Raw genomic sequence first — 17,765 nt, forward strand, 5'->3', positions numbered from 1 at the left:
ACCCGGTTCGCCAGCAGCGGAGCGCGCGCACTTAACCACTAAGCCACAGGGCCGGCCCACAGGTGCTGTACTTTATATTGTTGCTAATTATTTGCAATTATAAATAAAGATCCCACATTTCGGGAAATGATTAAATATTCTATAACAATAGTTGTTACGGTGAACTATTCTTCAACTGTTAAAATATTCCTGAAGAGTTGTCAAAGAAATAGATAATTTTGTGTTTAGAAAAGAAAGCAGGGTATACATCGCATGTACAGTTTGATTTGAGCTAGGTAAAATCTGTAGGAAAAAATGGAATGGAAGTAGGTTAGGATATTAACAAAGAGGTTAGATGGAATTGGAATTTTTTGGAACTGCTTCTTTATACTTTTCCCTATTTTCTAAAAATTTTTGCTTTTTTCCTGGATGGAAAAGGGTGCTCTGCTTTTCAGGGTCACCTGACTTATATGATCAGGACTAGAGAAAATCCTCCACGGAACCCTCTCCCCCTGGCTGTACGGGGCTGATGTGGCTTCCCCGTGAGAGGGCTGGGCGGTGGGTTGAGTCCCCAGCCCGGGGGAGACATGGTTGTTTGATAGGCAGAGTCCATGTAGTCACAGTTCTGGTCCCTAGAAGGCATGGTCTGTTAAACACATCTGCTCGGGTCATCAGAGGCTGGGGAATAAGAGAGGAGCGAGCTGAATGAGAGGACTGCAGTGGAGGAGCCCTGCTGTGTGGGGAGTACCTGCACACACCTGCCAGCTCCACACGCACTCCTACTCTGGTCCTCCACTTTGGAGAGCACTGAAACTGGATTCTTCCCGCCTTTAAGCCAGGGGAGGTGATGTAGCAGAGCTGGGGAGGGGGAGTTCACGTGAGGACAGACGTGTGAACAGTTCTAGGTGCCTAGAGTCTGCCCTAAAGAGTAGCATAGACGATGGTCAGGAAGTCCTCTCGTCATTTAAAAATTGGCGGGCTGGTTCACCAAAGAACAACTCCAGTCTTGACTCTCCAGTGGAAATCTTCTTTGTCCGCTTTGGGGCACCGGTACTTGGTTATTCACTGTGAGTGGGAGAGCGTCATCTGCGGTAACTCTCCCATCATCTTTCACTCTAACCCACGTTCCCTTTTGTTTTCAGCTCTTAGACACAAAGTCAACAGACCGAAAGCAGACACTGTTGCACTATATATCAAATGTCGTAAAGGAAAAATATCACCAAGTGTCCCTGTTTTATAATGAGCTTCATTATGTGGAGAAGGCTGCTGCAGGTACATGATTTCAGCTCCTCATGTTACTCTGGGGTATTGAAGGCCTTTAATCATGGGGGAACCATTCCTTGCTTGAGCGAACACTCTTCAGAACCCCTTTAAAAAGGCTAAACCATTAGAAGCTCTGAGCTGGAACATGTCGTCTATGGTGTTGCCTCCTCCTGGGAGCAGTAACAAATGTGGGTATGCAGGTGACCTCTTAGTGTCTCTCTGTGAAGGTCCAGGTCTCTGGTGTACCTTCCTTCTTCCATTCACTGCCCTTTTTACTCTATTGCTGTCATTTGAAATACGAGAATGAGAATCACCCCCCAACAGACACTTTAGTTTGATTTTGCCTTTAGCCTAAGTACAAGTTAAATTATCAGTATGTCTTGATTGTTGCTTTGCTTTGATGGTTATGCACTTTCTCATTTCTATCATCAGTGATTCTGAGATAGTTGGGCTGTATTAGGTAATAGTATCCCTATGTTATAGATGAGAAAACTAACATTTTTAGAGGTTAAATGTCTTGCCTGATGTCACATGGGTAGAAAGTGATAGAAACAGGACTAGAACCCAGGTTGTCTTCTCATATAGTGTATTGTCCAATATACCATGTCCTCTCAAAAGAATATTAGGCTAGAAAAAGGAACAAGAGGCAGATTGACCTCAGAGTTGGTTACAGGCCATAATTCTCAAATTGCAATCTTGAACCATGAGCAGCCAAGGTGTTTTATTATAAATTCAGATTCCCAAGGCCTACCCCAGACTTACCAAATCAAAGCTTTGATGGCAAGGCCTTCTCTGACTTCCTCAGACAGAGTAAATGGCTGCTGCTCGTCTGTTCTTACTCAAGAGCACTCTGTACTGCCCTCCCATACGAGACTTACCAGATTTTATTATAGCGATTTCTAGTCCATTGCAACCTGTGCATTTAAGGGTATAATCAGGTTTTATTTATCTTTATAATTCCCTTAGCCTCCAGCAAATTGATGGTGGGAATAAATGAATGAGTGAATGAACAAATGAATGAGTGGATGAGCGAATGAACGAGCTGATGAGCGAATGAACGAGCGAATGAATGAGTGAATGAACAAATGAACGAGTGAATGAACAAATGAATGAGCGAATGAACAAATGAATGAGCAAATGAACAAATAAATGAGATGATGCACTGTTACTGTATGGATAGATGCTGCTGAAGCCCGAGTGGAGACTGAGGGGCAGTGGCAACAATCTTTTGTGAAGGACTATGCAGTGCAGGCTGTGACAGACCTACTGAGGGTATAGACCTGACTCGGGCTGTTACCAGGATTTCTATTCTGGTGGAGTGATTTTCCTCCTTTCAAATTACTCTTTGCCTAAATTAGGAGTTCTTTATTATCACAATTCTAATTAAGAAATAAGTTAAAAAATATTAAATTAAATTCTAATTCACACATTTTGTTTGGCCCAAATGGGATTCCCCAAAAGTGCCATGTGAAGAAAATCAGTAGGGGAAAATGGGGAGATTAAGGTCTTCTCTGGCTGTATTGTTTTCTGTGTTGGCTCTCGGGTGCCCAGGTGGGCTGACACGGATTCTTTATACCTTGACTCATTTATTCACTCATCCTTTGTTTATCCAGTGAACCTTTTTGAGTCCCTGCTGTGTACTTGGCGCTTTCCTAAGCACTGAGGAGTCAAAGATGAATAAGACAGTGTGAGTCTAGTGAGGGGAGACATACTGTACTGTTCTGTAATTCATCCAGGTGCAGAGCTGAGTCAGGTAGTGGGGAGCCAGAGGTGGGGCCCAGACCTCCTGCAGGAGGCTGCAGGATTGTACCTGCTCTGGGATGGTGGCCACACTGCAGATCAGAAGGTTCATGCAAATAAACGCTTCTGAAGCAGGGAAGGGTTGGTTATCAAAAAGTTGTCCAAGGTTGCTTTGGGTCCTAGTGGGCAAGACAACGAAAATTCCACAGGTAAAATGCTACCTCCTGCTGGGGAGCCACAGAAATGCAAAGAGTTAAAAGTGTTAGGTAGAGGATAAGGTCTTGGGTCAGTCACAGTTAAGGAACCTCTGAACCTGTAGGCCAACCAATAGGTTATCATCTTCTGTAAGAGAAATGGAATAGCTGGGACAAGCACAAAATTCGGAGCCTATGGTTGTTATCCGAACTTCACCTCTGCCACCTCCTGACTCTGTGACCTAGGGCAGGCTATGTCACCTCATTATGCTGCTTTTCCTCGTTGGCAAAATGGACTAAAGGTGCAAATGAATCAGTGCATATAAAGAACTTAGTGCAGTGCCTGAGAGTGAGTACTTAGTAAATTATTCATGTTAAAGGAGCTCTGCACTGAAAGCTGGAAACTAGATCTAAGCCCCTTGAGTAACCCTAGGAATCCACCGAGACCTCGGCTTACAGGCCAGACTCACGGTGGTTTTGACCTTCACGGGGGTGTTGCTTTCTCTACCTCAGTCTCCCTTGAGAATGTTTTACTGGACGTCAAGGAGCTCCAGAGGGGCATGGATTTGACCAAGAGGGAGTATACGATGCATGACCACAACATGCTGCTGAAGGAGTTCATCCTCAGCAATGAGGGGAGGCTGAGGAAGCTGCAGGATGACGCCAAGATCGCACAGGTACGTGTCGGTGCCCCTCGACGCCTCTGAAGAAGTGATGGGATCCCTTAAAGCCACCTGGGGTGCTGGCCCTGGCTTTGGGGGGAAATTGCCCTCTGTCTGCTGAGGGTAGATTTCTTAAGTAGCTAATGATTATTATGGGGGGAATCTTTCCAAATATTGTACCTGGAAGTGCCCCTGTCCTGCTCATGGTCTTCTAATTTGGGGTCTTGACCCTCTTCTCTAGAGGCCCTCCCTGCCCCTCCCTCTCACCTTCCCCTCCTAGGCTCCCGCTATGTGAGTCCTATATTCAGTTCAACCAACATGTGGCCTGTGCTCAGCAGAGCAGTGTTCCCAGTGTTGGTTTCTGTAGGCACTGACCTCGACATCTTAAACTACGCTGGGGGTCAGGTTCACACACTTGGAAAACAGCCAGAGCGGACTGCACGCCATCATAGACAGGAAGACAGAGTGCTGTGGGAACTCAGAAAGCAGATGTGGTGGAATGGCTCCCGTTTGAGGCTGGCTGTCCCCTGTCACAGACGAGTTCACGCAGAGACTTGAGTGTCCCTGAGGAGGGGGTGCTGTAAGGAGCGCTGAAGCAGCGAGTTGGGGTGTGGCATCTGAGCGTCTTCTAAGGTCCCTTGTAACCTTGTTCTGCTGCGGCCTTAGGAAGCTCTTGAAGGGAATAGTTCTTCATTGGTGTGTGTGTGTGAAGGTGTGTAGAAGTGGCAGGAGGCCCCAGAGATGAACTCCTGTGTCGTGGGGCGCGTGGGAGGGCAGCGACGGGAGAGCTGTGGGAGCCGCTGCTTTGCTGCAGCCCTTCCCCTAGAGCGTCAAGTTCAAATGCTGCAGCTAATGAAATTCAAGAGAAATTTGCTTCTTCACAGGACGCCTTTGATGATGTAGTGAAATATTTTGGAGAAAACCCCAAGACGACACCACCCTCTGTCTTCTTTCCCGTCTTTGTCCGGTTTGTGAAAGCTTATAAGGTAGGCAGGAGCATGGTGTCCTCTAACACCTCCCGTGGCATTATTTCTCAAGTGGTTCCCTCTAGAGCTGTGTCTGAGTCCCTGCTGCACTGCAAAGGCCTCCCCTGTTCCACTGGGCAGCATATCTGGGTGGTCAGTATGAGATAGCAGTCTCGGGCCCTGTGGAGGCTGAGTGCTCCTGGGCCCTCAGCCCCTGATGCTCCCTGTCTCTACCCAGCCAGTCCTGGGGTTCGGCCCCAAAACAAGAGCTCTTGGCTGCCTCTTGGGGCACATGAGATGCTCCAAGACTTTGCTGCCCCATTGACGGTTCACCTCACAGGCAGGGTGAAAGACTTAGAAAATCCAAGCCTCCCGTGGAGTTGTTGAACAGGTTAAAAAGAGTGAGCCCTGGCCTGTGGCGAAGATGCTGTCACTGAGGTCAGGGAGAGTCTGCTTGTTAGTCTTGCTCAGGTTTTCAGGCCATCTAGACCAATATTTACCAGTGTGGACTGAAAGATGGCGCTAGGAAGGACTGTTGCTCTCTCTCCTTTTTTTTTTTTTTTTTTTCCAATCTAGACCAATAATGGCCCTTCCTTTAAATGGGAGGCCCTCTTTGACATAATCCAGGACCGTGGTCTTGAAAAATCATGAGACCCAAAGAGGCATGTCAGAAGAATTTGTCCTTTGAGAAAGAATGACAAGGAGGGTGTTAGGGGATTTTAGCCCACTGAGGAGACATGCAGTCTATACTGTCTACATATGACATTGGTAATGTTGGTAGAAGGAGGAGGAGTGTGATTGTAGTGGGGAGGAGGGATGTGGCAGGGTTATCTACATTTTTGAGAAACAGGATATTGGAAATAGCGGGTCACTTCTCCAACACCACTAGAGGCTAATGGCTTTGCAGAACTGTCCTGGGACCTTTTACTGAAACTCAACAGGTTTCATCTTCTCTTAGCATAGCTTAGTGTAGCAGTCATGTTGCAAGCTGTTTTGCAGAAGGAAAGTGTCCTTGGTGGTGAGGATGAACACAAACACAGCGGAAGTCCGTGTGCAGGACACTGGGAGCTGTGGGCAATGAGAAGGTCACTGTCACCAGCTGCTGTTAACTGTGGTGCTCTGGGCTTCACTGGCTGGCAATGCTCACGTGCTGCAGAGATGGCTCAAAGTGGCTCTTGTTATGTGCTGTGACCACATTTCTTCACATAAAAAATTGTAAGTCTAAGGTCTAAAGAGAAAATACATCCTTTTTTTTTTTTTTTGTGAGGAAGACCAGCCCTGAGCTAACATCCATGCCAATCCTCCTCTTTTTGCTGAGGAAGACCAGCCCTGAGCTAACATCCGTGCCCATCTTCCTCCACTTTATGTGGGACGCCGCCACAGCATGGCCTGACAAGCATTGTGTCGGTGCGCGCCCGGGATCCGAACCCGGGCCGCCAGCAGAGGAGCGTGCGCACTTAACTGCTACGCCACGGGGCCGGCCCCCCCCCTTTTTTTTTTTCTGAGGAAGATTAGCCCTGAGCTAACATCTGTGCGAGTCTTCCTCTATTTTGTATGTGGGGTGCTGCCACAGCATGGCTGAGTGTTGTAGGTCTGCGCCCAGGATCTGAAACCGCGAACCCCGGCCACTGAAGCAGAGCGTGTGGAACTTAACCACTAGGCCATGGGGCCAGCCTCAAATACGTGCTATTTTTAAATTATATACTACAAGCTTGGAAGTGCCTCTGGTTGGTCTCAAAGCCCAGCGCTTCAGCAGGGATGTGCATAGAGCAGAGAAAAAAGAGAAGCTGCCCTTGGTGATCTGTGGGGTGTCACAGGTCATAGCCTGTCTAGTAGTGTGCTCCTTCCATGTTATCATTTCTCCCTGTGGTCCTGTTAGCTGGCTCCATGAGGTGCTTGTCTGGCAGTAATGTTTTACTTGCCGTATTACATAATGAATAACCTCCCAGCCTGACACTGACCTAGGGACTTAGTGGGCAGATGTTGGGGTTTTAGGATGTCATCCCTCCTTTCTCTTGCCAAGTTAAAACCAAATGAAACTTAAAAGCAACAGAGATCAAAATGTAAACTTTATTACTGATGAAAGCTGGATTGGAGGACATGGTGTGTGTCTGTGAGCTTACACTTCAGCCCCTTATCCATCAGTTCACAGCTAGACTATTAGAACTCTCTCTAGGGAGGCTGGGCCTCGAAAGAGAGAATGCCCAAGAGGGCTGAGCTGAGGTGAACCTGTTCGATTTCTTCTCCCAAATTGGTCAGACTAGTCCCCCTGCCTCCCTTGGGAAGGAGTAAGCTGTGGGGAGAGGGCCTAGGCATGTCACTCCACAGACGCCCCTGAAGGAATCAAGAGGCAAGAAGATGGCAGTTTTCCTCGATGGGCAAAAGGAGAGGAACCTGAGATCCTGCTTTCAGAGAAGCTGCAGTAAGTGGACAGAATCTGGAAGCACCACAACGCACATGAAAATCACTGAGCAGAGCTGCCAAGAGGGTAGGTCCCCACCACATCTGTGGGACCGAGACTAAGAAGCAGTGTGAGTGGATCATCAGGAAAGGACTTCTGGACGAGGTGAATTTCAACTACTAGGTTTTGAAGAGAGGTGATATTGACAGAGTGTGAAACCCCAGTTCGGAGTTAAATATAGTCATAAAGTTGAGCTTTTCTAAACCTTTCATTTACTCTAATTCCTGGATCACTAAGGATTCTCTAAGAATGACTTTTGTCTGTTACCATGTTCACTGACCTAATCTTTTGGTTCTTTTGATTTCACCCAGCAAGCAGAAGAGGAAAACGAGCTGAGGAAGAAGCAGGAACAAGCGCTCATGGAAAAACTCCTGGAGCAGGAAGCTCTGATGGAGCAGCAGGATCCAAAGGTGAGACGTGCCAGGCGGAGATGGCCCCCACGGGAGGGAGGCTGTGGGGGCTCCCCGGAGGCAAGCAGGGGAGACAGGCAGAAAGCCTGATTTGGACAGGATCCTTACCACTCCCTTGTAGAGCCTGGAAACTTGGCAAATGGACATTTGTCCATTCATTGCTTTGTTCAGCAGCCACTGGAAGGAGGCTAAGAGCATGTTGGTGTAGCATTTCCAAGTTTATAGAGATTGGGAACTTAAATCTCACTTGGATATACGTACAGAGAGGCCATACCAGGTAACCTAGTGATTGGACAGCTTAGTGTCCAGGATTGGCTTCATAGGTACGCCCTTGGTAGCTGGAGGGCTTCGCTAGGAGGAATGGGAGGGAACATTTCATGGAGGGAAACATCGTAGGTAAAGACCACACAGGCCGGCAAGTCAAATTATTCTTTATCATGATCCACTGCACCAGGGTTGAAGAAGTTGATGGTTATTACCAGCTGCCTCTTGTTGCCATAGGATCCAGCCTTCTCACTGCTGCCAGTTGGAGTTTTGTGTGTTGTTCTGTGAAAGTTTTTCTTCCCAGAAGCTGTCTGAGGTTTTCTCTGTTTGAGCAGAATGTTGGGATGGTGCTGTTTGTATTTTTGGCAGAGACTGCTTATCAGGAACATAATGCTCAGGCACATTTTGGATTTTCTCAAACCTCCAATGAGTGCTGGTCCCACTCATCTCTGCCATTCTTCTTTCTTCTCAGTCTCCTTCCCACAAATCAAAGAGGCAGCAGCAAGAGTTAATTGCGGAATTAAGAAGGCGACAAGTTAAAGATAACAGACATGTATATGAAGGAAAAGATGGTGCCATTGAAGATATTATCACAGGTAAAAGATACTTCCTCATTGTGGCCCATGGAAATCCCATGGCCTCACCCATTCTGGGCCACTTGCAGATTCTGCTGCTGCTTTTGTCCGGGCTTTGCAAGTTCTTCAGTTGACTTTATTCAGTTCCAGAATTATGCAGAGACTCTATGCTAGCATTTCAAGATATTTATAGTAGACTGTATACTACGTATCAAAGAACCCCAACACTCTCCCTGAAAAATCTCTTTCTTATTTCTCAATATCATTAGAACCCTGTAGATTTCACTAGAGCTCCTTCTCCTAATGGTTTTCCATTGTCTTCGATTTTTACCGTGCTCCACTTTCTTCCTCGCAGCCACTCCTACCCACCTGCCTGATTAATAAATACTCTAGACCCCATTCAAGGGTCTGTACTAACCGTAGTCAGTGCAGGTTTTTCTAACAGGGCTCTGTAAAAGCCTCTTGACTCATTCAAAGGGAGTGAAGACAATAGGAAATCAGGAGCTGGTGCTTTCGTTCGGATGGGCCAACAGGCCTCGAGCCCAGGATTGGGGAATGGTGGTTCTGTCAGCTAGGAATGGTGTCTAACCCAGCTTGGTTCTTCTCTGATTCAGTTGTAGCCTAATGCTTTCTGCTCGAACCAGTTCTCCGGAGTTTCTGCATTCTCTCTTACAGAACAGGATAATAATTTCGGCCACTCTCTTATGGCAGCGGCTACAAGTGACTTTCCTTTCATGTCTGTTGCATATGAATACTGTTTATCAGCTCCCAAGATACTTACAACTTTTTATTGTGGGAAATTTAAAAATATGCAAAAGTATACGGAATAGTATGATGAGTTCGCCTGTACCCATCACCAATTTTCGATTCATGGCCAGTCTTGCTACTTGTCTGTTTCTATCAACTTCCCATTCCTCAACCTCTGGGATTATTTTGAAGCAAATCCAAGACATACAATTTCATTTGGAAATATTTCAGTATGTATCTTCAAAAAATAAGGACTCTTTAATAAAGCAAACAAACATACCCACAGTACCATTTTCACACACCTCCAAAACTAACAGTTCCTTAATATCAAATATCCAGTCATTATCCACATTTCCCCAATTGTCCTAATTTTTTAAAAATATAACTCTTAGACTTTTGACTTCTCGTTTCCTGTTATAGCTTAGTCAGCATTAGAAATAGGGAACCCAAACTGCCAAAACCACGAATTTTTTCACCAGTTCAGACCCAAGGAAATAAGTAAATAAATCACTAAAAAGGAAGTCAATAAAGAATTCCTTGCCCAGAGTAAAGCAGTGTGAGTCCTGAGTGGATAGGTAAGTGGTTAGTGAAAATGCTGGTCTCTGTATTCGGTGCACACACAGTCTGTACATGTGTGCCTGCTGGTATCTCAGTGTTCATCCCGCAGTGGCTTGCAGATGGCCCCCAGATAAAGCCCCATTGGTAAGCACCTCTCCTTGCCTCCCCAACATTGAGGGAGAAGCTCTGCTCCGAGCGAGACTAGGAATAAATCTCTTTCTTGGGTAAGAACCTTCTAGCCTCAGTGCCCCAATAAGATTAACTTGTAGGTAGAGAAGCATCCAGCCTTGCACGTTAAGAGCTTAGAGTTCATTTTTCATCACTTTGTTCTCCATCTCAATGACGCCTGGTTTGTAAAATGAGTGATATGTACAGTTTCCATTTGCCTGACCTAATCATTAATCTACCGTTGGAGGTGAATGAATATCTGCTTATGGAACAGTTTTTATTCTCCTTGGAATATTTTCCATTTTCTGCCCTACCACCAAGCCCCAGATTGAGTAACTCTTTTAGACTTTATGAACTCACTTGGGTATATATTGCCTTCCCCTTTTCCTGCTCACCTCCCCGACCCCCTTCCCCAGGTGTGATTAACAAAGCGCTAACCATGTGTACTAATGCAGTAGATCTTGGCTTTTTACTCTCTTCTGTTTGTCTTGTTTGGCTGTCATTTTTGATGCAGTGTTGAAGACTGTGCCCTTTACTGCTCGCACCGCCAAGCGTGGCTCTCGATTTTTCTGCGAACCTGTACTCACTGAGGAATACCATTACTAAACTATTACTCTTTCTCACCTGATGCTCTTAAAAGGTTGCTACAGATTTTTTGACCTCTTACATCCCTCTGTACGTCTGTCAGGGCCACCCAGTGTGCTAGCATGGAATTGCCGTTTCCACCATGTTATATTTTATGTTGTCTTCACGTTGCATGGTTTTGTATTTCAGTCATTACTGCTTACTTACTGAAACTTTCAGTACATCTAGGAGTCCACATGGCTGTGACGGTCTGGGTGTGTGTGAGCTGAATTAATAGAACTGCTTGCAGAAATTTTCAGAAAAAAGTAAATAGAGCACTTCTGTGAGAATCAGGATTGGGACAAACTAGGTTGCTCATAACATTTTGGGGCTGCTATCTTTGAACACAGAATGATAGTCATTAATAACAATAACTACTCTGCCTACTGTTTATTGAGCACTTACTGTGTTCTAATAGGTTTACAGATATTAAACCAGTCTTCTTTTTGTACTCAGTTAATGTCCTTTGATAGTAAAATGAGCTGCTATACAAGTGCATAGGTATGCAGTGCTCTAAAGTTGCAAAATGATTTGCAGAAGGAACTGTGAACTACACACAGCTGTAAATTGGGCCTTTCTTAACTGTGTTATACAGTTCATAGCCATCATCCACAGTGTGATGGAGCTGATGGCGTGAGCTTAAACGAAGGGAACCCTTTTGACGTATAAGCTGATATAGGCAATCCATAGCTTTTTTCCCTCTGAATATCATGTTATGCCCAAGTTCAGCTCTCAGTAATTCCAAGTTGGAGCAAGGCTGCAAAGCAGGAAGTGAAAACAAAGGTTGAGGAGCTCCCCACCGTCTTACCTCATTCATACTTCTTCACTGGTGGCTCTGTTCCATGTCAAACCCGGGGTATTTCTTCTGTGATGAGATCATGTCTGGACCTGCTTCTTTGGTTGGGATAGTGGCACCAGAAATACTAATAGTAAATGCATATTTTTGGAAAATGCCACTATTCTTACAATTTAAAAAAATGATCAAATCTTCCCAAAAAGTAACTGCTTGGGCTTATTAGTTCCTGATGGCTGGATAAGGAACAAACTACTCTGCAGTGCGCAGTTGACAAGAAAAGAGACAAGGGAAGCACCTACTCTAATTGGAAATAGCCATTGTTTGACTCCCATGCTGAGATTGACATGGAACTGGGTACATGTTTGTTTTGTGGCATTAACTCTTCTGTGAGTTGCACTTGTTATGTATGTTCCTCTGTCTCTGAAGATATCAAAGGACGTGGTGTGTTGTTGCCTGCTCTGCAGCATGCTTACCCACCAGTGCTTATTAACAAGGCTAGAAACTGTCATCTGCTTGGCTAATGTTGACTGTCAGTTTTGCTGCTGGACTGTTGTTCTGGAGCCAAACTTCAAAGCAGCTTGGATCTGGGTGGTCAGAGAGCTAGGTGGGAAGACACTCTCATCCTTTTCTTGTTTTATCTAATACCTATTGTAGTAATGGCCTCCCACTCTTCCTCTGTTGGCTAACATGCCCGGGAATGTTAAGCACTAAGTTGAAATGCTTTCCATTTTCATCCCATTTTTACTTAACCATCATTTTGTGTTTTTGTTTTTTTCTGTTTAGCTTTAAAGAAGAATAATATCACTAAATTTCCAAATGTTCACTCGAGGGTAAGGATTTCTTCTAGCACACCGGTGGTGGAGGATACACAGAGCTGGCAAGCATCACTTTTTACTTAGCTTCCTCCTCTTTCTGTATGCAGATCAATGGTTTCAATCTATGGCTGAGGGTAATACTGGTGAGAGTCTGACCAGGGAGAAGTCTTTGTACCTCACATTCCAACGATGTGAGACTGAGCCTCTCTGTTGGACTCTTTCTGTCCTGCTTCCATGTTCTCAAATGTGACGGCTTGGGCAAGGGTATTTGCTGATGATTGTTCTTGCTTTGGGTGGCTAGGCTGTCATTCCCTTACCCCCTTCTTGGCCTTCAGGTTATTCGGTTAACCCCATTTTGATCTAAAGAAATTGAGAGCAAGTCCTGGCCAGAGAACATGATCCATAGCCTTTATAGAAGGATTAGGATCTTTTGAACTAATTGCTCAGAGGACTCAGGAATCACAGAGCTGCAGGACACTGCATATCCTTGGCCAAAAGTGAAATTCTGACCTTCCATTACCACTCTGGGCCAGGAAGCAAAGGGTCGAGAGGATTAGGGCATACAAAACTATTCTCTGCTGGAATTTAGAAGGAGTAGGGCAGAGTCAAAAATTCCAAGGAGTCATGAGCTGGTGGAGACTGTGCTGAACCTGAGAGCATAGGTCTCAGCACTCACTCAGCTCCAGCTTGTTTTTGCCATGTAAGAGTTTGGGCCCAGTAGTGCCAGGTCCTCCAGTTTTCCAACAGAAGTCAGAAACCTTGGTTTTTATGTTAATTGCCAAGTGAAATATCGGGAAACTGTTAAAATAGAAGTTGGAGGCCAAACATTCCATGAGTCAGGTATGGCCCATCAGCCCCATTTTCAATCTACTGAGTAGGTGAAGAGAGAAAAAAGATTTTGTCTCGTTTAATTCTGTTATTTCTTTGTGTTTCCCTTTCTAAAGATAGAATTTTCCTAGCAGAAGTTAACAATACTAAGTTAATGAAAGGGAAATATATACTCATTGAACAAAACAAGGGGAAAAAGTACAAAGCCTGCTGTATTATTTTTTTCACTACGCCCTGACTTCATCAAAAGGAGGCTACCTGCTAGTTAGGTATTCATTAATACCTGCCTTATTCATTAAGAAAGCACACTTTCATATTAAGAGTGCTTACATAAAACTCCTCTTGTTTACCCCACTTTATCCCTCTAGAACAATGCCTGCTTGAGCTGATATGCAGTGCTTGATTCATTCATTCGAGGCATTTTTTTTAATGTTAGGCATTCTGCTGTGCATTCGCAATACAAATTGGAGAATGCAGGAAGGCCCATACTACTTCTTCCCTCTAATGCAAAACAAAAAATATTGGGTGGCAGGAAAGAATGTTCAGGAATGGAGTATTATTTTGATTTAGTGATTACTTTTATTTAGTGGTTAATGGAGCATTATGTTTCTAATTCACAAAATAAATAACTGACCTCAGCTAATATTAATGGAATAAAAATAAGGGAACCTGTCTCTGCAAACTAAGCATAGTTTCCTTCCTTGATTAAAACCAGATAAGATGGGACAGGGTAGTTGGTTTTATTAGTTTTGCAGTTTACAACTCATTGCAATTATTGTTGCTATTCAGGTTTCCAGAAAGAGGGGGAAAAAAAAAAAGCCACAGTATTTCTAATTGAAGAAACATTTCAAAACAAGACTTCAGCTAGACTCTCTGGCCAGTGACAGAAGCAATCTCTTCTTCTCCTATATATTTTTCTAAAAGTTCCAGAATCCCACCAGTATCATATCCTGTTTTGTTTGACTGTAAATATTGAGGGCAAAGTACATGTCTTTGGCTCAAATACTCAATGAGTTTGAAGGGCTCGTTAGCTGACTCTTCTACACAAGCTGCTTTGATTGGCTGCCAGCTGGCCTGTCTTGCTTAGACACATGATATTAAAGGTTGCAGTTCTCATTGGTGCTCTCCTCTTTACAGATCTTAGAAACCAACCATACAGACGAGCCGATGCGGTGAGGAGAAGTGTCAGGCGGCGCTTTGATGATCAGAACTTGCGTTCTGTTAATGGTGCCGAAATAACCATGTGAACCTGAGACCTGCCTGTATCAGTAGAGGGTGTGCGTGAATGAAACTGTCCACATGAACTTAATGTGCTACCATTTAACTGCAGCCTTGAACATAGATAAAATATTCTAAGGGCTCAGATTTAGCAAACACATAGGAATTTAAAAATGATGGGCTTTCCTTTCAGCCTTTGTTAACAAGTGCCTAAAAGTGGAAGTATCTGCTCAGATTAATCAAAGCAATAGGATTTGATTTGATTAGGTATCTTTTTACACCAGTATGTTATTCAATTTTTTAACCAAAATGTAAATTTCATATTAAATTCATTACCTGCCATTGTGATTGTCCCATGATGGCCCACCCTGGTTTCCTGATAAATTGTAAATAACATGGATGCATCTGCTGTGGGCGTCCTTTGCTGAGATGTCTTTTAAGCAATTAATTTTGTTTCAGCCATACCCATCAACTTTGTATTTTTAAGGGCTTGCAACATGGAAGAAGGGAAAAAGTCACATGATAAACTCCTTCTGCCCATAACTAAGCCCTGGCAAAGTACAAACAGGATGCAATTGCAGTGGCACAGCAGAAGTCAACTCTTTGTCTCGTTTCACATTCTACCACTTCTGTGCTAGGGTACAATGCCCTGAGAGACATTCACCAGTTTGAATGCAAGGATATGAGGGCATACACGTGTTGTTGTAAGACTTATTTGCAGTACTGTGTTCTTCGGCTAGAGGCAGCTTTTAAAAGATAATGCAAATGTATTTATTAATTAGCACTAAAATTAACATCTCAGTAATCAGTATTAGGATTTCTGAGGACCATTATGGGTCAATCCTGAGAATATAAATCGGTGCCTTGCTAGCCAGGGAGAAGTTCACTAGCTCTATCAAGAAGCATTCAAGATTACTTCTGCTAGCATAGTGTTAGTAACCTGGCCTTATTCTCCTCTGACAATCGCAGGGTTTGTTTTGTTTTGCTCCTTCCTTTTGTAAATTGAGGAAGATATATTTGGCATCATATATCAAAGCTAAGAAGTTCTTCTATTTCTTCAGATTACTTTATGGGGAATTGCAATTAAATTGCTGAAATATTCACATTGGGATTAAGTTTAAATGATATGTAATGGGACTAAACAGCCAGTTAAGCCACCGTTGTTTTTCCTTCCTCTCTGGCAGGGCACTTGATCCATTCCAAAGTCAAAAACTGGACGGAAGCTAATTTGTACTTTTCATAATATACATTCTGCTTCTGGCTTACCTTCTTGGTACATTACATCAATATATTAATTGTAAAGTTTACTGTATAGTATTTAACCACTGAATTTATTTTATGTTGTGCTTATGTGAACTCCATGGTGAAGGTCCCATTTTCCTTGGATAATGTGTAGTTATATGATCTCTTTTTAAATGTACAGATATTTTGCTATAAAATTGGTGCAGTTTTTTATGGTTTTTACACTTCTCTTTAATTCCCACCTAAGCCTCTGGGTAATACTGTAAATATTGTTTAAAAATGCATCAGCCTATGCTATACAATCTGAATGTTATTTTAACTTATAGTTTTTTTTTAATATATATATTTAACTACAAGGACAGTTTAGGGATCAGTTACCACATTTCACTTTAGCATACCTATTTACAGAAAGATTACTTTTAAACTGCTACCTGCTAGCACATTTTCATAAATGTGTACTTGAAAAAGAACATGCCAAGATTTTCTTTCTGTTGACTCAACATTCATTTTTGGCGAAAAAAGCAATTTGACCATGAGATATAAAACAAGCAGCTGTTGTGCTGAGGAGCATATGTTAAAATAATTGCCTATTTATTAATTTACAAATAGACAGTAATGTTGGCATGTTCTTTTCTGTATGTCTATTAATGGGCCTGCTTCTTAGCAATGTTAGAAATGTTTTATAAAAGCAGTTCATGTTACTTTTCTGGTCTTTTCATGGCATATGAGCAAATAAACTATTTACACTACTATCCTGTAATACGTTGTAGTCTTTCAATGGTCTATCTTAGGGGGTTTTACCAGTTTTATGTACACTTTTATCTTCTAGAAACAGATAACTGTCTTCCTGCTTGAACTCAGAATCTAAATATATTTGGTAAATTCTAAGAAAAATTCCTCCTTATACAAAATCTTGATCTCTTGCTGTATGAAACATAAGAACCAAATAGGTTTTGGTAGTAAGGTATACATCTCCAAAATCGTACTTATGAATTTATTCCTTCCAGAGAAATAGCACTCTTATTTAGTGAGATGTTGCCTCCTCTCAGATTTGTTCTAATGAGGATGTTGTATATATACAGATAGGGTACATGTGGCTGCATAGAGGTAACCCTGCACCTGATAACAACATCGGTTGGCAAGATACATACAAGCAGTTTGGCCCCCATTGCACAAACATACTGATATTTGTAATAACTCCAGGTCATCAGACAAGTTTAGTATATATATATATATTTTTTTTTTGCTGAGGAAGATTGGCCCTGGGCGAACATCTGTGCCCATCTTCCTCTACTTTATATGTAGGATGTCTGCCACAGCATGGCTTGATAAGCGGTGCGTGGGTCTACCCGAAGTTGAGCATGCGAACTTAACCACTATGCCACTGGGCCAGCCCCTAGCATGTTCTTTTTAGTATTCTTTACTATATTCTTTTTAGGGAAGGAAAGAAATTTGTAATTTATTTTAGAAAACTGTCCAAGTGGCTTAAAAACAACTTGGGGGGTGTAAATTAGTCCTTTAAGGAATTGTTGCATTAGGTCTTTGTTCCCAATTCAGTGCTCTTTCCACTTCAACGTAGTTGAAGCTTTATTTTATAAAAGGGGAAAAAGTTAAATTCTGCAGTTAGTAGCATCTCTAGTTTGTTTTGTGCCAGGACAAGTGGCTCATGGTAAAGGAAATAAGGTCTTCAATATTATCCCCAAAATTCAGAATGTTTTTAAACCCAAAATTCAGAATGTTTTTAAACCCAAACTACAGCTATAAGTTCAAATGAGGCAGATGTGGTTAGGATTAGAGCACTGTATTTAGAGCATTATATACTAGTAGCATCCATTTTTTTTAAAGATATTTACCAATACCTCAGAATTAAGTCCCCTTGTTCCCTACTCACAATCCTCTAAATCATGTTTAGATCTAAATCTAAACATCTAAATCCTAATCCACTAAAATTTACTGTAATGACACTGCAATGAATGCCCAGTAACACTGCTGACTCAACCAACACTGCCTCAACACAGAATGGGACCTGATATCTATTACTAACTGCTGGTCCAACATACTGGATTTTGTAGAATTATCTAATTTTACACTTGAAGATATACTTTTATCATATTAGCTTTATAATTCACGTACCTGTTAATTTTAATACTTGATAAAACTTCTTAGGCCTAATATACTTGTTTCCTAATTTTTATCAGAAATGTCTGCAAAGATGAATATACTGTCAGCCCAGTTCATACAAAAGGATTAATCTGT

The 17,765-nt window shown here is 42.9% G+C and overlaps 1 protein-coding gene across 6 annotated transcripts in view; it reads left to right on the forward strand.

The window, feature by feature from the left end:
* The window catches only part of FMNL2 (formin like 2), a 295,947-nt gene extending 279,678 nt beyond the window's left edge, over nt 1-16,269 (forward strand). For 3 of the 6 annotated variants that reach the window (XM_087435213.1, XM_087435208.1, XM_087435212.1), the window contains 6 exons: nt 1,122-1,251; nt 3,690-3,853; nt 4,723-4,824; nt 7,576-7,674; nt 8,411-8,534; nt 14,187-16,269. In XM_087435213.1, coding sequence (XP_087291339.1) covers nt 1,122-1,251; nt 3,690-3,853; nt 4,723-4,824; nt 7,576-7,674; nt 8,411-8,534; nt 14,187-14,296 — 729 coding nt within the window. In that variant the 3' untranslated portion in view covers nt 14,297-16,269. Of the gene's footprint in view, nt 1-1,121; nt 1,252-3,689; nt 3,854-4,722; nt 4,825-7,575; nt 7,675-8,410; nt 8,535-10,500; nt 10,627-12,189; nt 12,284-14,186 lie in introns of all 6 variants that reach the window. The other 3 variants (XM_087435210.1, XM_087435209.1, XM_087435211.1) reach the window with 3 other exon arrangements.
* The last annotated feature ends 1,496 nt before the right edge of the window (nt 16,270-17,765 follow it).

This window comes from Ceratotherium simum, chromosome 9 (assembly GCF_057802395.1).
Source record: "Ceratotherium simum simum isolate JZ-2026a chromosome 9, ASM5780239v1, whole genome shotgun sequence".
Taxonomy (NCBI): Eukaryota; Metazoa; Chordata; class Mammalia; order Perissodactyla; family Rhinocerotidae; genus Ceratotherium; species Ceratotherium simum.